The sequence below is a fragment of the Bos indicus x Bos taurus genome, chromosome X, assembly GCF_003369695.1.
Source record: "Bos indicus x Bos taurus breed Angus x Brahman F1 hybrid chromosome X, Bos_hybrid_MaternalHap_v2.0, whole genome shotgun sequence".
NCBI lineage: Eukaryota > Metazoa > Chordata > Mammalia > Artiodactyla > Bovidae > Bos > Bos indicus x Bos taurus.
Window position 1 is genome coordinate 138,370,080 of NC_040105.1, and position 21,224 is coordinate 138,391,303.

At 42.8% G+C, this 21,224-nt stretch overlaps 1 protein-coding gene across 7 annotated transcripts in view; it reads right to left on the bottom strand.

Annotated features, from left to right (window-relative positions):
• The window catches only part of GRIA3 (glutamate ionotropic receptor AMPA type subunit 3), a 308,828-nt gene that overhangs the window by 210,995 nt on the left and 76,609 nt on the right, over positions 1-21,224 (bottom strand). For all 7 annotated transcript variants that reach the window (XR_003509870.1, XM_027535412.1, XM_027535411.1 and 4 more), the window contains one exon: positions 19,092-19,331. Coding sequence is in view for 6 of the 7 variants with exons in the window: in XM_027535412.1 (XP_027391213.1) it covers positions 19,092-19,331 (240 nt within the window). In the remaining variant the exon portion in view is untranslated. The remainder of the gene's footprint in view (positions 1-19,091; positions 19,332-21,224) is intronic.

Below are 21,224 nucleotides of genomic sequence, written 5' to 3' on the forward strand. Positions count from 1 at the left end.
TTGCTTTTGCCTCCTATTTTTGTCTTATTTCCATCTCTTCTTCTAAGATGCCTTATTAAACTGAAGGGGAAGAAGTACCTTTAGGTATGGTGATAAGACATCCAGGATTTTCTGGAGCAGTCCAAATTTCATGTATCTTCTTTCTTTTCTCAAAAGGTGATTCCTGAAGTTTGGAACTAAATGTGGTTTCATGCTGATGTTTTTGTAACGTGTTAATCATTACCATAAGTAATAATAGCTACCATGAATTGAGTATGTTTGTTTATCAGACACTGTGCTCAGCACTTTCACCATATCATATTTAGTTTTCATAACAGTATAATTATGATATATGTAGATACTATATGATATATGATATACACAGATATTATAACTATTGCCATTTTACAGACACTCAGATTTTAGCCCAAGGTCACCCAGCAGATTGACGTCAGAGCAGGGATTGAAATCCTCAGGCCTGTCTTGGAATAAATCAGAAAGAAAAGGAAACACATTGCCGGACCACATGTCCTGTTTCTATGCTCAGAAGATAGGCCACTGTACCAGAGAATCTTCAACATCTGCTTGGTGGAGATGGCCCCAAAGATAAAGTGATGGGGAAGCTAGAGTTTAATGGATGCCGACTTTGGACTTCTGAAGACTGTCAGTGAAGGCAGCTGTTATATCTCATCTGTAAGACCATCCTTCCCATGATTTCTCACAAAATGACCAGCGATCTCCCATGCTCTCCAGCTGTTGTCCTCTGCTTTCTTTTCATTGCTCTCCCAGTGGTTGAGGCACTTAAATGATGATTCACCCAGTCCTATGGCAATGGCTGCAGGGGCTTTCAGACGAAACGAAAGGCTGGAAGGCAACTTGCAAATAGAAACATGGTCCTTCCTCCCCTTTTCCAATATTTGCCAACTTAAGCCAAACAAATGTATTAATAAGACCATAAACTGAGCTTTGCTTCACAATTCTAGGATTCAATATGTATACTACGAATCCAAGGGAGCCTAAAATGTGTCAGAAAAGACATATGCTCTGCTTTCTGTCAGCTTATTAAAAAATGAAAATATAGATGTATTTTTGGTGGAGCCACTGGCTTCAAGATTTTCTGTAGAGCTTGTCTGTTCAGCTTAAGTTGCCTTTAGGCATTTGTATTTGCTTGTGAATAAAGAGAATGCCATTTTCTGTTTTATTATTCTCCACAACATGTGCCCAGTAAGACTGCAAAAATGCACTCTTCTAGCTTTACCAATCACTCCCTTTTCTTCAGTTATGGGTATAGACTTAGCAACATATGAGGCAGAAAGAGAGCTGGCTATGAAGTTAGGATTGCAGGAAACTAATGACTGCCGCCCCCCACCCCCCATCGTACCCATCACCAGTACTGCAATTCCAAAAGCAAGGCTTCCTTCTTTTGGCCCAAGGGTTTCTGCTCTTGGGAGCTTCCGTGGTAGCTCAGCTGGTAGAGAATCTGCCTGCAATGCAGGAGACCCCGGTTCGATTCCTGGGTCGAGAAGATCCACTGGAGAAGGGATAGGCTACCTGCTCCAGTGTTCTTGGGCTTCCCTGGTGGCTCAGATGGTAAAGAATCTGCCTGCAATGCGGGAGACCTGGGTTTGATGCCTGGGTTCAGAAGATCCCCTGGAGAAGGGAAAGGCTACCCACTCCGGTATTCTGGCCTGGAGAATTCCATGGACTGTATAGTCCATGGGGTCCCAAACAGTTGGACAAGACTGAGCGACTTTCACTTTCTGCTCTTGATGAAGACACAGAGATGTCTTAAGTGAGATTGTGCGTCAGCCATTTCTACCTCTGTGTAATAAGATTCCCAGCTCCTTTCCTGAGAACAGGTTCTGATTCTGATAGAGGAAGGTGAAAATCAGCACATCGGAGAGATGACGGGGGTGCCCTAAGGCACGGACAAGATGAGAGAGGGTAGCTATGGATCTCCATTCAATGTCTCAGTGGTCACTCCTTTCCTGTGACTCTCATAAATGCATAATAATAATGGCTAACACTTACAGAATGCTAAGTAGGTGGCAGGAACTGTTCTAGGTGCCTTCCATGGATGTCATCTGCACAGTGATCTTATGAGTTAAATACAGTTTTTTATCTCAATTTAAGGGTGAAGAAATGGACAGGCAACCCAGAACCCACTCTTGCTGGCCACGGTATGGCCTGGGGGGATATCATAGGAGTCACGGGTCTGCTTAGCATTTGTGGACCATTTAATGCAGTGAGCTACTTGCTAATCCATGCAAGGAATAGATGGATAAGAAAGCTTTGTTACTGCACTTGCTGAGGTCCCCCATCCCAGAAGTGAGGAAGGGAATGATCATGGCCCCTCCCGTCTGAGGGTACTGGCCTAGCCTTGCGGAATTCCTTGCCCTGATCCCTTCCCCACACCCAGATAGCCCTCAATTTTTTATTTTTAATTTTTGTTTGAAATAAAGTCCATAGTTAGACAAAAAAAATTAAAGCTTTGTTACATATACACAATGGAATATTACTCAGCTATTAAAAAGAATGCATTTGAATCAGTTCTAATGAGGTAGAGGAAACTGGAGCCTATTATACAGAGTGAAGTAAGTCAGAAAGAAAAACACCAACACAGTATATTAACACATATATATGGAATTTAGAAAGATGGTAATGATGACCCTATATGGGAGACAGCAAAAGAGACACAGATATGTCTCTGTGTCCAACAGACTTTTGGACTCTGTGGGAGAAGGCAGGGGTGGGATGATTTGAGACAATAGCATTGAAACATGTATATTACCATATGTGAAATAGATTGCCAGTCCAGGTTTGATGTATGAGACAAGACACTCGGGGCTGGTGTACTGGGATGACCCTGAGGCATGGGATGGGGAGGGAGGTGGGAGGGGGGGTTCAGCATGGGGAACACATGTACACCCATGGCTGATTCCTGTCAGTGTATGGCAAAACCCACTACAATACTGTAAAGTAATTAGCCTCCAATTAAAACAAAACCAAAAAAAAAAAAAAAAAGGAATAGACAGAACTGGCTGTATCCTCCAAGCAGATGAGTACCCAAGGAAAGTGGAAAGGTACATAAACTGTTTCAGTTCTGTTGGGTAAAGCCTGACAGAACGCACTGGGATTCTGTGGGCACAGTAGGATGAGGCTGTTTTCTTGCATGTTAACCACTTATCTGCAGAGCAGTTCTTTTAGCTATGGGCAATTGCTCAGTCATATTTGGCCTTTGATTTTAGTTTATGTCATTATGGCGTTTGTCTTTATTCCTGAGAGATAGGGTGCAAAGTATATTACTACCATCATGTTGATAAAAGAATTGAGACAGAGTAGAAAAGACTTAATATGAGAAATCTGTGGCTAGCCTTTGGATTTTGGGAACCCCACATTTTAAGTAGAATTACAGATCAGAAAACTCAACAAAATAGGGGGCACTACATTTTTTGGAAGCTGCAGCCTCAAACTTAAGAACTTTAAAGACCTTTCCAGCTTGGCATGACTAAGATTTTTTCCAATGCTACTATCTAGCACTGTGCTAGGTGGTTAAAAGTGGTGGAATCAAAACATCACTTAGATAAGCCTTAGTCTCTCCTCTTGAAAGTTACCACCTTATTGATGAAACTTAACACACTTACACTGTTGGAAAAAGTCAAAAGATGGAAAACAGTGTGTAGTTTTGATAAATAATATTGTACTCCTTCTTGCCACACTGTACCAAAGAGAAACCAGTTATTCTTTCTTCAGTGTTTTCAGGAGAAATACACCTCTGCCAAGAGCTTCCCAAGAGAGAAAAAGACCTGACTAACCTTTAGAAGATTTCTCTCAGCCTCTCAGAGGTATAAAATGCTTCTATGTAGTAATTCTGTGGTTGGCTTGTTGGATCTTAGAAATTTCATCACAGACGCAATTCATTTTAGTTTCAAGCAAGAAAAAATTTAAGCAATATAAAGCTTATAAATATAAAGCGTCAAATCTCTTTTGCAAAAATTACCAGGTTTATGGTGCTCATTGCTGATTATCTTTGTTCCTGATTCATGTCTGTCAGTAGTTATGGTTTCAGGAACAGGGCTGGTCATTGTAAGGTCAGAAAAGTTTGTTTTGAAGGCCTTGACACCACCCTTTTTATCCCTGGATTCGGGGTCCCACTTTTTTCTTTTGCATCCCCGCCACTTCTATTTCTCCATACAACTATTTTGTATCATATTCCTGCTAGTTATTCCTGTCTTTTGGAACTTCGTAATTGAAGGGACATCTTTGAAGATCCCTTTCCCTGCGTCCCTGGGGCAACTCCCTTTATGTACATGCTCAGCCAAGCCTAGGTAGGATAGAAGAAAGAAAGAAAATATGTTATGGAAAGCCTACGGAAATGCCATTTGGATTATAGGTGTGTGGCTCGCTTCATCTGGTACAGATACCTGAGAACTGACTGCACCAGCTCTCACATCACCTTTCATCCTTGTCACATTGCCTACACAATTTGAAATAATTTGCCTTTCACTGGGAGCTGTAGAAATAAATATCATGCTGCTTTGGTCTTTAGAGAACACATGCAGATCTCTAAATACCACTGGTAGGTGTGAAATAGGGCAATGTCTATACCCTAGCATTTGAGGCTGGTGGTGGTGGTTTAGCCTCCATGTCCAACTCTTTATGACCCCATGGACTGTAGCCCTCCAGGCTCCTCTGTCCATGGGATTTCCCAAATAAGAATACCAGAATGAGTTGCCATTTCCACCTCCAGGGGATCTTCTCAACCCAGGTCTCAAACCCAGGTCTCCTGCTTGGCAGACTGGTTCTTTACCACTGAGCCACCTGGGAAGCCAGATTTTGAGACCATCTAGTGCACGGCAGGTCTATCCTTTGGCTAAATTTCCTAGCACTGAAATGTTTGTTCTGCTTCCAAGTTGGTTGGATCAGGAAGGTGATATCTTTGGTAAAGAGGCTGGGTCACAGAAGAACTCAAAATTAAGGTTAGCACAGGATACAGGACGAAGTTGAGCATCTAATATATAATCTGAGGCCATAATTTACCCAAATCCATCTCCTTCAGTTCCTCAAGCTCCCTGCAATCTCCCATTTTGTTTTTAGTTAAGGTCTGTCATTCAATCATTCAATTCATGTGTTCAATTTACACATAATAATAATCCAGGTACTGTATTATATTCAGAGTGCTGACAGAGGTAAAATGACATTCTTGTCCTTAAGTTCACAGTCTTGTGAGGCAGAGAAAGACATAAACAAATAGTAATGATACTGTGGTATAATCAGCGCTATACTAGAGGCATATGCAAAGTACCCTGAGGACCCAGGGTAGCCAGTGGTGGACACCTAGACCTGGGAAAGAGAATATTTGAGCAGAGTTTTGAAGAATATGTCATTTACCGGTTAGAGAGGGAGCGCGTTTGTGTGTGTGCCAGGGTGGGTGGTAGTGGGCCAGTGGAGTGTGGGGACTGAGTGCCAGAAAGTTGGGACAGTAGGTACACAGCCATGGAGTCACGCCTGCAAAGAAAAAGAAAACAACAAGGGCATACTGCATGTTGCTTATTGAAAGTGGCATGCTTCCATGTGGCTAGAGTATGGAGAACTAGTGAGTAAGGACTGGGAGGAGATGAGGCTAAGAAAATGGGTCAGAGTTTAATTGGATCATGAAAGGCCTTCTGTGCCATGCTAAAAAACTAGGACATGATCCTAAGAGTAACGGGGCCCTGCTGAAAGCTTTTAGGCAGGGACGTGATGTGATGGGAAGATTGCTATTGGTGGCGGTGGTGGGCGTCAGGATCAGGAAGATGAGGCAGGAGGTGATGGTAGTCTGAACTTGAGTCAGCGGTAGCTGGAATGTAGAAGAGGGTCTTTTTTTTTTTTTTTGGCCATACTGCACCCCACGTGGGATCTTAGTTCCCTGACCAGGAGTTGAAACTGCGCCCCCTGCAGTGGAATCGCCGAGTCCTAACCACTGGGCCACCGGGGAAGTACCAGAATAGGGTCTTTGATGATGAGGTATGAGGGATGATGAAGAAAGATTCAAGGACAAGGTTTCTACTTCAGGCTAATGGGCAGTGCCATTCATTGAACCTGGGAATATAGGTGGAGCAGATGGTTTTTCTGGCAAGATGATAGGTTGAGAGTTCTTCAGGTGGAGTCTCAGAGACTGGTGGAGCATCAAGGAAAAGGTTTTAGGGAAAAACTAGACATGTGGATCTAGACTTGGGGACAGCCTCTGGAAAGCTGTTATAAACCTATAACTGTTGTGTCTAGTGAACCCTTTTGAATCTTTAGAAAAAGTAGATACATTTCAAGAAACAAAACTGCATTATCCATTGTCCTAGAAATTCATATCATTTTTGGTAAGAAACAATCCATTCATTTTACAGAAGCCTTGAGATTGCAAATGAGATTGCCATTTTCAGAACTTGAGGGGTATTGGAGTGAAGGACACCTTGAGAATTCCAGCAAACCTTGTTAGGAGTGTGTCGTGGCAGTGCCTAACTTAGAGATCTGCCAGAAAGGGTTTTAAGATCTCCTGGGATATCCTAGTCTACCAACGAAGCACTGTTTCCTTTTCTCCTCTATCTCAGGACTCTTCCTGGAAATATTAAGACTGAGCACTAAGGGGCGAGCAAGAAAAAATGAGAGTGTGCCGAGGGTCTCTGGCTGACTTCTAAATATGCGTGATTATTTGTGTCTCCACACCCCTCCTAAGAGTGGTCATTTGAAAGAGAGTTCTGGCTTCATTATCAATGGAAGTGCTATAATAGCTCACAAAATTTTAAAACCTAAAAGGATCACTCTAGATTCTACTTACTTAATATCTTGTCTACAGTCCCCTGCTAAGCTGTGAGTTTATTAAGGGCAGACACTTTGCTTCTTCACTTTCATAATCCCAGTAATGTTCTGACACACAGACCCTGCACTCAGGAGTTTCTGAGTTGAAGAACAATTGAGTCCACTTCCTCATTTTTGCAGATGTGGAATCTGAGGACCAGAAAGGCTATATGACTTGCCCAGGATAACATGGCTACTTAATGGAAGAGCATGAAACAGAGGATACGGTTTGATGATGCTTTTTTGCAACATCCTTGACTGAGCCAATCACCTCTCACAACAGGGTGTTCTTGATGTGTGCTTGGAGGCTCTGAGTATATGAGAAGAGACAGAATGTTTCTGGAGAACATTCTGTTTCTCAGCATTCCTCCTGACTTCCTAGGTACAAAATAAGCTCTTGAAGTTACCCTTAAAAACTTGGGGCAGAGAATGTTGGTACTCTGTGTGACTATATGCCTATGAGAAGGCAAATGTGGCCCCTTAAGTCTGCAGTGCAATGTATGTCAACCTCAGTTTAGAGAACTCTCCAAACATCTCTTTCCTGTAATAACTCATTATAGGTCTGTCATCCATGAATTCATCTAAGCCTTTATTTGGGGGGAGAGGGAAGCTATTTATATTTTCAGTCTAATCCACCACTCGGTGTAATGAGTTCCATATGTTTCTTCCATTTTTTACCTGCTGTGAAAAGTAAGGCTTCCTTTATCTGTCCTAAACTCACCTCTATGGGCTATATGCTGGAAAGACACACACACACACACACACTCACTCTCTCACATGCACACACACACACTCTCTCACACACACGCACAGTCTTTCTCTGTCTCTGTTTCATACTGATTCTCTGTCTCTCTCCCCTCTCACACACACAAACACACACACTCTGTCTTTGTCTCTGTCACACACATTCTCTCTCTCTCTCTCCTCTCTCTCTCTCTCTCACACACACATACTTTCTCAGCCAACACATTCTTTCTCTTCCCTTCTCACACACACACTCTCTGTCACACTGTCTCTCCGCCTCTCTCTCACACACACACTCTCTCTCTCTCACACGCACACACACACGTGTGATTTAGGAGGGAAAATGACCCCACTATTAATCGTCATCTCTATTTACAAGAGTATTAAAAATTCAAATGAAAGGAAGCTGAAATAATGCAATTCAAAGTGAACACAGTGGCAGCTAATTACCCCAAGGAGAAGGATGTAAATCCTTGACAAAACAGAGGCCGGTTGATGCAGGACTCGGCGGAAATAAATGAGAGAGTCCTGCTAGGGAATCGTGCCTGGCCGCGCCCTGCCTGCCTGCGGTGAAGTTGAAGCACCCTGTGCAAGTTCAGCGTGGCCCAGGAACATAACCTGTCAGCCTCTTCGCCTGACATGATCTTAATTAGCCTCTGTTCTACTGCCGAGAAAGCCTGCTGAGGCAGTTAGCACCAGAGAATTAATCAGATCGTTTGTGGAGTCGACAAAGCAGGACAGCAGTCGACACTGGCAACTTATTGATTGGAAAGGATCCATGAAGACTGGGAGTGTTGTAGGCTCTATTCACGCCCCTCTTTCACCCTGAATGAGGGTGCTCCACAGAGACTGTGGGGGAGGTGCTCCCCCTTAACCTCTGCCCCTCCCCACCAGCATATTCTGTCTTCCTGGCTCCTGTACATGGTATGGCTAAGACATCCTGTGTAGCTGTCTTGATGCCAAACAATGTGTTTCCGAGGGAGAGGGAGAGAGCACTGTGGATTTTGTGGTAAATTGCACTTTTGCTACAGGATTAGTTAGGAAAATGGAATATTGCCAGCGTTTCCCTCCCTCCTTTTGTTTACTGCCTATTTTCAACAGCTCTGTAATTGCTTTCCATTTCGTAAAAGGAACACTGTTCCGTTTTTTGGTTTTTCTTTTAATTGTGTTGCTTGCCCTAAGCTCTGACGTTTGGGAACATTGATGAGAATGCCATGTTGTTTTGGGTCTGGATACCCTCTAAGCCTTAGCCATCAAAGCAATATTATTGCTAGGGAAGGCAGTTGGGTGGTGGGCTCAGAAAGAGGTTTAAGGTCTTCCATGAAGCCTTCTCTGATGGGTCCAGCTTGCTTATTGTGAACTTTTTTTTCTTATTTGGACTCTCACAGTACTTCAAATGCATACTATCCAATCAAACTCTTGTTTGTGCTGTTTTGTATTTATCTTTGCTTCATGTGTATAGATCCTATTCTGTCACTCTGACCATAAAGTAAGTTCTCCAAAGCTAAATGTGCCACCTCCCACTGAATGTAACTCTTAACACCAATCTAGGCACAGCAAGAGATAAGGTGGGTTCATTCCAACCCCTTGAGGAATTCTTACAGCCATTTGTCCTTTGACCCTGCTGCCACCTTGGCACTATTGATATCTTGGTCCAGATAATTTTGAGGGGGTGGGGGTGCTGTCCTGTGCACTGCATGATGTTTAGCAGCATTCCCAGGGATCGAACCCAGGTCTCCTGCATTGCAGGTGGATTCTTTACCAGCTGAGCCACAAGGGAAGCCCATGACTACTGGAGTGGTTAGCCTATCTCTTCTCCAGCAGATCTTCCTGATCCAGGAATTGAACTGGGGTTCCTGCATTGCAGGCAGATTCTTTACCAACTGAGCTGTCAGGGAAGCCCTCCTGTTCCCTACCTACTATGAAAAATGTCTCTGCTGCTGCTGCTGCTAAGTCACTTCAGTCGTGTCTGACTCTGTGCTACCCCATAGATGGCAGCCCACCAGGCTCCCCCGTCCCTGGGATTCTCCAGGCAAGAGTACTGGAGTTGGTTGCCATTTCCGTCTCCAATGCATGAAAGTGAAAAGTGAAAGTGAAGTCGCTCAGTCGTGTCCGACCCTCAGCGACCCCATGGACTGCAGCCTTCCAGGCTCCTCCATCCATGGGATTTTCCAGGCAAGAGTACTGGAGTGGGGTGCCATTGCCTTCTCCAAAAAATGTCTCTAGATATTGCCAAACGTCCCCTGCAGGGGGGTAAATCACACTCCCTCTGCATGGAGGATCACTGTTAAAATGATAAGAGGGAAAGCTGATTGAGCATGTTACAGTGTCCAGCTTGATGCTAAAGACATGACAGGCATTCTTTTGTTTCACTTCCATAGCCAGCCCTGCCCTGGCTTGAATGGTTGCTCAGGGGGCTCTGGGAGATGAACCTCAAAAGTCACAGTTGTAGATCTACACTACAATCCGTCTCTTCCCCAAGGGACATTTACAAGAGCCTCTCAAAGACCTCTCAGGCTCTCCCCTGAATTAATGGGACGTGTCTGCTACCCCTTGATGGTATAAGGACCGCACATTCATTGAAAACTAGCTATTCAGCTTAGTGAGGGTTAATTCCTTAAGGAGCTTGATGAAAAGCAGCAGCAGGTCAGAGCAAAAGCAACCCTGCCAGCTGTCACCTCCCTTTCTCAGATGTGAATAACCTTCCACACAGCTCCGGCATGCTAGGGGACTACACGTCTATTTCTTTCACTCACGGTGTCATTTGAGCTCGAGAAGCAGAATTTCCAGCAAGCCCCGGACTGTCGTTCCTACCCTAAATCCTGACCAGCTGTCTTGCAAACAATGCAGTCAGTCACCAGAGACGGGGCAAAAGAAGGCAGACCAACCAGTGCGGGTGCGTTGTTCTGTGGAGGAGCGGACTACTCCAAGCACCGCTTTGAAGATGAAGGAAAACCCAAGAGAAAAATTTTGACATTTCAGCTTAGTGTGTCTCTGGAGAGGAATATATCTCTGGCTGCAAAGTTAATTCAGTCTCAAATTCACTGCCACCAAGGAGTTAACACTACATTCAAATTAGTCGTGTCATTTGATGGAGAAATATTCTACTTATGGAAAATACCTTTATAGGACAACTGCCTTTCTGAGTCTGAGCTGGAAATATTACTGTAAACAGGATCTAATCACAGCGAAGCCTTTTTTCAGCTTTGCATGACAGCTGTAAAATATGACAGTATTTATTAATAGTCACTGCAGTCTAATCTGCAGCATTGGAGAGATACAGTGGAATATGTTAAGCTACCGGGAGAACAATTTCCACAGTAACTAATATTCTGCTTTTGAAAGGGTAGTTGAATGTCTTGTGATTTTTTTTTTCCCCTCAACTGATGGTCCAACCTCAGGAACAAGCTACTGAGCTAATAACCTTTGTGGAGAGGAAGTGTTTAAATGATAATTTATTTCAAGAGCTGACAACAAATTGCTCGGCACTTTTTCTCTTTATGCCCCAAAGCAGTCAAGGATGTGCAAATCGAAGTATTAAAAAATATGACAGCTTTAGTATTTTCATTTTCAATGAAATTCTCATTATAGACATATGTACAGTCTTTTATTCATAATCCAGTCCAAATAGTCATTCACTATTATTATTGTGCAGGCCCTTGAGATACTCCTATAGTTGAAGCCTCATCACTATAGGTTAGGCAGGCTGCAGAAACTACCAAATGTCTCAGGTACTGTCAACCCTGATTATTGTTGCTCAAACAGGGGAATTTAGTGTCTGTCTCTCAACAGATAATGTACTCTCTGGCTCTACCTGATTTATTCAGATATAAAAAGTAGCTTGAATTTCAATAACAACTCTTTTTGCTTCATTGTTCCCAGAAGGCAACTGGACATGACTAGAATTGGAGCCATCTGTTACCTCCACACATCCTTTAATCAGTTCTTACAATGAAGGAGAAAAACATTCTTGATAATCTGCCTTTTAAAAAATTTATTTCCTGCTACTTTCTTTAAATGTCCTGCCAAGTAACCATGGTAGAATCTATTGGGTTGGCTGAAAAGTTCATTCAGGTTTTCCTGTAACATCTTATGGAAAAACCTGCGTGAACATTTTTTTTTTTTGCATTTTTATTTTTATTTTTCTAATTTTATTTTATTTTTAAACTTTACATAATTGTATTAGTTTTGCCAAATATCAAAATGAATCCGCCACAGGTATACATGTGTTCCCCATCCTGAACCCTCCTCCCTACTCCCTCCCCATACCATCCCTCTGGGTCGTCCCAGTGCGCTAGCCCCAAGCATCCAGTATCGTGCATCGAACCTGGACTGGCAACTCGTTTCTTACATGATATTTTACATGTTTCAATGCCATTCTCCCAAATCTTCCCACCCTCTCCCTCTCCCACAGAGTCCATAAGACTGTTCTATACATCAGTGTCTCTTTTGCTGTCTCGTACACCGGGTTATTGTTACCATCTTTCTAAATTCCATATATATGCGTTAGTATACTGTATTTATGTTTTTCCTTCTGGCTTACTTCACTCTGTATAATAGGCTCCAGTTTCATCCACCTCATTAGAACTGATTCAAATGTATTCTTTGTAATGGCTGAGTAATACTCCATTGTGTATATGTACCACAGCTTTCTTATCCATTCATCTGCTGATGGACATCTAGGTTGCTTCCATGTCCTGGCTATTATAAACAGTGCTGCGATGAACATTTTGACCAACCCAGTATCAGTCTCTCCTTTGCTTTCTTTTTCTTCAATCAAAAACAGTCCCTTAGTGATGACGACTTGCAAGTTCAGATGTTTTCTGGACTCTGGAAATGGCCTTGGCCCCAGAGAGGAATCTGTGAGTTCAGATTCACCTCGGAGTTAGGTCCCCACCACAGCATTCTACGAATGGGCACCATGGGCAAAGCCACCTATCTGGCTGCATTTACTACTTTTGTTCCCCACCTGCCCCTTAGCCTGGAATTTTCCCCCACTGCTTATCTGGATTCCTGGGACTCTGGGACCAAAGGCTCTTGTGTTCATTTGTAGACATCAGCCTTTAAGAAAGAAGTGGACAACTAGAGTGCATCCCCAGGAAGACTAGGATAGGGAGGTTCGAGGTAATAGTTCCTTTGAAGAATAGCTGAAGGAAATACTAGGGGACGAGCTCCTCATAATATCAATGTTAAAAGTGTGGGAGGCAATATGGCAGCCCAGTGAACAACACACACAGGCTGTGGAACGTGGCAGGCTTTGCTCAAAATCCTGGGTTTCATTACTTTGGCACACTAAGCTGTGTGATCCCTAGGAGCCATCATTTCATCTTTTTATACTTTGATTTCCTTCTGTTGTAAAGATGCAAGGATGCCATGAGGATTAAACGTGATCATTCACAAACTCAGGGCCTAGTATGTAATAAGTGCTTAAAAATGGCAGCTGCTCTTATCAAACTAAGATAATAAAAATGATGACAAAAATTGGGATCTGCTGTTTTGTACCAAAGATTGGTACTGGGATGTGTATGTGTGCATGCACATGTGTGCGTGCATGTGTGTGTGTGTGCATAGAAAGGGAGAGAGACAGAGAGAGAGACACACACACACAGTGAGAGGATCTGTGCCTTATTTGGGAAAGAAGAACTGGATGGCAAGGATGAAGCCAGGTTACGTAAGTAGGGAGTAAATGATAATGTACAGGAAGATGTGAGGGTTTGAAGCTCTGCTTGCCTCTCTGTAGAGTTAAAATCTAGCCAATCTGAAAACATTCATGATCCTTGGAGAAAGGCTCTTTTCCTTGTCTTGGAGAATCTCTTTACCTCTCAAGCCCTTCAGGATATTTTAACATTTTCCCACCTTCCTAGCTATTTGGCAATACTTTAATCTTTTCACAGGGTGCCTGCTCTAATGAATGCAAATTTTCTTGGTGGATGGCGGGGGTGGGGGGGAAGTTGGGTTAAAAATGAATTTTTCCAGGCCCCTGAGATAAATGACTGTTTCAGCAACAGGATCTCAAATTCTCAAAGGCAGGACCTGAATTCTGCTTAAATACTGCCTGTAGCTGAGCACTAGGCAACACCCAGCAGTTGTTGACTGATGGGCTACTTGTTGTCACTGCCCATGTTCTTGCCACAACCTTCTAGCACAAACAGAAAGGTCTGAGAGAAGGCGGGTGACTTCCTGAGAGTTACCTGGGAACTGAGTAGGGAGTTTCAGGTGGAGAATGGGAAACGGCAGGAGTTTATTGAACACTGGCAAGAAGGTAGGGACTGGTTGCCTCAAAGGGCACTTGGAGCTATTATCTCATTATCTAAGCTGGCTGGGCCAGGTTCTTTCATCTCTGTGGGTTGTGCCCATTGAAGCCAAGGAGAGTTGTCAGATGCACGAGAGAGTCTGGCTGCAGTTCTCAAACGTGTTGCTGTTCTGGGGGAAGTGTTAGCACCACAGAGAGATAGATCACTTGCACCCAAAATATAGGTCTAATAGCAAAGCGGAAGCACTTTTATGCAGGTGTAGGGACTGGTTAGGACAGAGATGCCAAGCCAGGGAGGGCAGGTGTAAGTAAGTGCCATCGTGAGGAGTCCTGGATAAGTAAAAAGGAAAAAATGGGGTGCAAGTGGTTAAGACTCTGCACTTTTGCTTTAGGGGACACAGGTTTGATCCCTGGTCAGGAAGCTACGATCCCCCATGCAGTGTAGCCTTAAAAAAGGGTCACTAAAGAGAAGAGGTTACAAAGAGGGTGTATGTCACACTTAGTAAAGCTCATAACTTTTCCAAGAACTGACTTTTGATGTATATAGCTCCAAGAGCATCAATTTCAATTTTGCATTAACAAACCAAGGTGGTTATTTTAGTAATTAAGCAAGGTGATGACCAGCAAACAGAAAACCAGACCTTAGTCTGCAGACAGAAATCAAAGCATACCTAACAAAGCTTTGAAATCCACTCAGTGGTTCACAATTTCAGAGATAAAATTACCCTGATTGTGCCATAGATATTTAAAATGACCTCAAATGTTTAACCCATTTCTCAGCTCCTCACTCATCTCTGCCCTTATACAGTGGAGTCACATCATTTGTATATTTAGCTTATTTGATTGTAATTATAGGTGCTCCCTTCTGTCTCTCTCCAGCTTCCATTTCTCTCTTATGTAATTTTAAAAATTCTAAAATTATACTTTGCAGTTGTAATTTTCCCCATAATGTTTATTACTAAAGCAATAGATGATCATTCTAGAAAAAAGAGAAAATATAGAATAGACATACTATTGAATATTTTAGCAAACCATACAACAGAGTTTGAGTTATAAATTGGGTTTTTTCTTTCTTCCTTTTTCTTTCTTTCTTCTTTCCTCCCTCCCTCTTTCCTTTTCTTTATTTCCTTCCCCCTTCCCACCCTCCCTCCCTTCTTGGTTTTTCTGACTCTTTCAGTCCAACATTTAAAAAACAGTCATGGGCTTCTTCTGGATGAATCACTAGTGGAGTTGGGAAAACAGTAAGTATCTACCCAGGCCTGTGCTAGAAACTGGGTAAGCACAAAGTCTCAGTCTGGGGACTAAGCAATGATCTACTATCACAATGGAGAGAAGCACTTGGGAAGGTCAATAGCAGACCCAGTGAATTAACAACAGAAAGCAAATAAGTGCCAAGTGAATAACATGGACAAAAGCATTCTAGGGGCCTTCAGAGGTGTGCAAAATCTCTGCTCCTTAAAACTGGTTCTCCTCCTGCCCTCAGTACCTCACTAAATAGCACCACCTTATCATCCAGTCTCTCAAGCCAAAAGATTAGCAGTCATTCATGAATCCTTCCTTTCCCTCACACCCCACAGTCAGTCTGTCACCAAGTTCTGTTGATTCTGGGTACAAAATATATCTCAACCCTGTCTACTTTTCTCCATTCCCAGCCTAGTCTAAGCTGCCATCATTTCTCACCTATAGAAACTTAAGTGAGATCCCGTGATTCCCCTACTCAGAATCCTTCAATGGCTTCCCATTGTAGTTACAATAAAATTCATATTCCTTATCCTGGCTCCTGTGTGTATGCCTTGGCTTTGATCTGACTTCTGTTTTCATTTTCATCTTAGGTCACTCTCCACTTCCTCACAACGCTTTAGCCATACTTGTCTTCTTTCAGTTTCTCAAACATACTAAGCTCTCCCTGCCACAGGGCCTTTGCACTTGCTGTTTTCGTTGCCTAAAAACTTGTTCCCTCTATTCTTCACATGACTGTTTCCTTCTAATTCTTTAGTTCTCAACTGAAATGGTCCTTCTTAATGAGGTTGTCACTGAGAATCCTTTGACAATTATGTCCTATAGATTAGTATCTGTCTTTGTTTCCTTCATAGCACCTGACCTAAATATAAAATTTTTGCTTATTTTTATTTCTCTGCTTACTTATTTTTCTCTATATCCTTTATTAGAATGTAAGCTTTATAATGGCAGGAGACATGTCTATCCTGTTCAGCAATTTAACCCTACACCTATTGAGTGAATGAATTGTTGTGCACTGGAGTGGTCAGGAAAGGCTACCTTGAGGAGGTAGAGTTTGAAGTGGGTTTTGAAAAACAGAATAATAGGCAGGAAGAATTTCCATAATCAAGATGGAGAGAATTCCAGGTAGTAGTAGAAGGGCAGTTCCTGAGGCAAGCGTGGTTCTGACACGTTTGGGCAACAGTGGAAAATGGGCGTAGCCTGGAATGGATGTTTCCCATCAGGTAACATAAAGACAACAGGTTTGTTAGTTGGTTGAGGCATAATTATGCCTTGAGGAGTAGACTGCTTTTATTTTTCAATGTGGGCAAATAAAAACCATTGAAAAATTTGAACCCAGGTTGTGGTGTGCAATGTTTTAAGAAGGCTTTATAAGGGGGAAATTAGTATAAAACTGTATAGAAAATTACTTCTTAAACAGAGCAGAATAATCCCACCAGCTAAATGGCTATAGAGGAAAAAATATGAACCCACATGAGTCAGAAAGGTTTCATTTGGTTCTAAGACCACAGAACTGAACAAATTATTTAATGAGATGATTTGAGAAAAATATGCAGGATTAGAAACTAGAGATGTGGACTTTCTTAGTAGCCCAGTGGTTAAGACTCTGTGTTTCCAATGCAGGGGATGCAGGTTTGATCCCTGGTCGGGAAGCTAAGATCCCACATGCTGAGGAGTGACTAGGCCCACGCACCACATCTGGAGAGCCCATGTGCTCTAGAGCCCGTGCACTGCAACAAAGGCCCAGCGCAGCCAAAAAAGAAAGAAAGGGAGGTGGACTTTTGCTTCCTTTCCTCCAATAGAGAGCTAATGGGCAAAGGAGGGTCATGAGAGATGAGGAGAGAATACATGAACTTGTGTCTCCTGCTTTTCAAAAAGTATTAGCAGAACCGATATTTAATTTTAAAAAGTTTCAGGAGAGAAGTTGTCTAATTTACAAATTTTAGTTTTGAAAATGAGATTTTTATGCATGTGTTATATACAGATTCTACTGTATATAATACATGGAAATAGGCTAACTCATCTTCAGAGTTTGAAAGAAAGGAAATGCATTAAAATTTAGCAAATTGTGAATTAGAACATTTAAACTATCTTGGTATTCTAGTCAGGCAAAGATGTGCAAGAACACAGGGTACTCCTTTCTGATTCTGCCTTTGTTCAAGTTCTTTTTTTCTTTCCCAAACTCTATCTCCCTCTTCTCTTCCAATCCACAGCTTACATATCCTTTAAGGCCTGGCTCCTCTAGCCAGCCTTTGAAAATTCTACTTTCTTGGAGTTCTACTTTTTCATAAGTCTTACAACAATCAGAATCTGTAGTATACCACTTAATTTGCTACTGAGTTTGATACTTTGTTCTGAAAGTTGTTCATGAATTGTTTCCTTAATGTCCTTTTTCTGTCTACCCCCACTGGAACTGTATTATATAAGCATGTATCACAAGATTTGAATAAACCACTGAGGGTGGATAACACCTTATAGATTGGTTGACTAACTGATAATATGTAAGCTAGGATTAGTAATAAGATTCAAAGTATCCCAAGTCTGGTATAATATTAAAAGTCATAGCATATTACATTAAGAAGGGACATAACTTTGGTTAGGACATCAAGGCCAAGAAAGCCTCAGTGAGGTGGTTAAGGTCAAAGAGCTCGTGAGTGGCAGAGGATGGACTAGAACTCTGCTCTCCTGTTTCAGGTTCATGAAATTTGATAATATTTTGGAGGTAAGTACCATAAGCAATTATAGGCCTTAGTGTTTCCTGAGAGGGTTTGATGATCTATCAAAATAAGAGTGAAGTGAAGAGCACTCTGGATTCCTAAAAACAAAATGGCCCTTCAAGTTAAGGTACCTATAAGGACATCACTTGCAGTAATCCCTCAGAGAAGTCTTCCATTTGCTCCTTCTTTCTCTGAATCAGAAAATCCTGAGTCAGAGACAGCCATTCCCTGCTTGCATGTGTCCTAAGACACTTAGTGTCCAAATCTTTGTGACCCCATGGACTGTAGCCCACCAGGCTCCTCTGTCCATGGGGTTTCCCAGGTACGAATACTGGAGTGGGTAGCCATTCACTTCTCCAGGGGATCTGCCTGACCCAGGGATTGAACTCCGGTCTCCTGTGTCTCCTGCATCGGCAGGCAGATTCTTTACCACTAGCACCACTTGGCAAGCCCTTCCCTGCGTATAGCCAGGGTTATATAGGCAAACAAGTGATAAAGTAACATTGTCTTTTAGAATCTCATAGTGATAGGATTCCCTGGTTTTGCTAAGAAAGCCCTCAAAGATAACTAGATTTTTGAGGAGTCTGCTTAGCTGCACTATGATGTGTATACCTAACTGGATACTATTTAAGATCAGACCCCTAATTTTTGAGACTTTTTCCATATAATATGTCATCAATAGATTCAATAAAATATGCCTAACTCTTAGAAAATCTCTCCACCCCCCAAACCCAGTTTAGCCAGTCTCCTTTCATTATTTCCACCAGCTAGTTGTTGAGGCCCTACAATCTGAAAGCCTAATGTGATCTGGAAGCCAGAGACATTGCCACCAGTCCCTCATCTGGGGTTAAGCTACTGTGTGAAAAAGCATTTTTCCTTTTTGGGCTTCAGTTTTCTCATCTATGAAATGGGGATAATTGTGGTCTCTGGCTGGATTAATTCTGCAAAAGCTTCCCAGCTCAGGCCGTTCTCTATTTTAGACTAAACCACTTTTGCTTAGTGTATTTTAGACCAGATCAATTATTTTGAGGAGGAGGGAGGGTTCTTTTTCAGCAACAGTGATTCAACCAGGAAGATAATCTGAAACCCCTTTTCAAAGTTTGGGATAGGAGGACATGTATAATTTGAAAAATTAGATTCTAAAATTAGTATTGCTTTGATTCTTTTTTTTTTTTGGCCCTACTCTTCAATTCATTTTGAATAATAATTACAGTTTTAAAAGCATATGAGATTTTATTTACTGGAAGGGAAGGGGACAAGCATGAGCTGAGGAAGGTTGAAGACTACTGTTACGTGAATATTCAAAGAGGAGAGCAGATGCGTCTTACCTCTTTCTGTGTCGTAAAGGTACACAAACTTCTCCCACTTGTAGTGACCCAGCAGACTCAGGATGGCGCCCTTCAAGGCTGGGCGCATCTGGATGACAAACTGCACATCTGCATCAGTGGGGAAGCTGGGCGTGACAAAGGACGTGTGCAGGGCTCCACAGAAGGAGGTCAGAGTGTTCATGGACATCTGGTCATAGAATCCAAAGATGGCATACACCCCTCTCGAGAACTGGGAGCAGACTGCAATGAGAAAAAGAGAAAGACATTTCAGTAACTTCATGGTCCTTTGCTGCAGCTTGCAGGGTTGGAAATAGAGTGCATAGTTAGACTCTAAAAGACAGACAGAAAACCAGTGGGTGCTGAAGTCTCTAGAAGCCCTTGGAAAATCCAGTTGCCCAGCAGGCAAAGGATAAGAAAGGGAAGAATTTATCTGATGCAGTTGCATCTTCTCTATGAGAGAAAACTAAGCATGGGCAGGAAACTAGAGGAATGTGGGAAGCAAAGAGGTGAAGGTTGTCTTACCCTCCTTCAGTAAACCTCTCAGTGCACCCCCAAGGCACCAAGTGCTCCCACACTTCCACCGTAGCTGCCCAGGGGCCTCTTAGGATACCCAGGCCCCATCAAGGTATGAACTCAATGAGTTCATTCAGGTTTTTCCAGAAGGTGTTATGGGAAAGCTCAGATGAACTTTTTGGCCAGCCCAATAGAATTATCTTGTGTCTCACCCCTGCAGTGCTTTTCTACTAGGTAACAATAGTGACTGATGATTTAGTCAGATGGACTGCTAATGTGTCTTCTAGGAAATGTGTGACTCCTCTTAGGTTGTTGTTTAGTCACAAAGTCGTGTTTGACTCTTTGTGACCTCATGGACTGTAGCCCACCAGGCTCCTCTGTCCATGGCATTTCCCAGGCAAGAATATTGGAGTGGATTGCCATTTCCTTCTCCAGGGGATCTTCCTGACCCAGGGGTCAAACCCGCGTCTCTTGTGTCTCTTGCATTGGCAGGCGAGTTCTTTACCACTGAGCCACTTGGGAAGCCCCTTCTTAGGTTACATAATGCTTTACCTATCTAGTTATGTTATGATGAACATCCCTTATGTAGACTAATAATGAGGAGAATTTCAGATTCTGGGCAAGTCATTGGGAATACTGGCTTTTCAGTGCCCATGGGGTAGGTGGGCCGATTCTGCCCCTGTATAATAGGTAAAGTTCTATCTTAATCCTTTTGATCTGATCTTCTAGACCTGGTAGCCCACACACAGAATGTTCACGTCCTCCTCACGATTGTGGTGAGTTTTCTTCCATCTCAAAATGGGTCATGCCACTACCTCTTCCTTCTTCGGGCCCAGATGAGCTTAAAAAATGGGAACCAATCTCAATATTAGCGTAAGTAGAACAAAATTAGCAAAGCAAATCAGCTACAACAGCACCATGTGGTGCATTCCCAAACCAAGTGGAAATGATCTTCAGATTATTTGCACTACTGCTCCCTTCCATTCATGAGAAGCAGGCAGAACAGGCAGCTGATAATGTGGTGTGATTTAAGGGCCCCTGCTTGGTCACCCTTATCAGCTAGGAAGCCAATGTTAGGCTTACTTTTTCAGGTTTCGAGTTATGAAAAAAAGCCTATGGCTTGGGAGCCCCCTCCCCCAAATTACAATCTTTTTTTAGCCTTTAACATGTCTGATTAGATGTCAGGCTGCTGCTGCTGCTAAGTCACTTCAGTCGTGTCCAACTCTGTACAACCCTATAGACGGCAGCCCACCAGGCTCCCCTGTCCCTGGGATTCTCCAGGCAAGAACACTGGAGTGGGTTGCCGTTTCCTTCTCCAGTGCATGAAAGTGAAAAGTAAAAGTGAAGTTGCTCAGTAATGTCCAACTCTTAGCGACCCCATGGACTGCAGCCCACCAGGCTTCTCCGTCCATGGGATTTTCCAGGCACAAGTAAGAAAATGGATAGATTCAGTTTTGATGGGAATGGATGGGTCAGAGAAGAGAATGTAAAGGGTTTGCTCCCTTTTATCAGCCAAACTCATGGCTCATTGGCTTGAGGTAGCATTTCAAAGGTGATTATCAGTCACTCAAGGGCCTCCTTAGGGGAAGACAATTGCTTCCAACTTGAGGAATTCTAAGT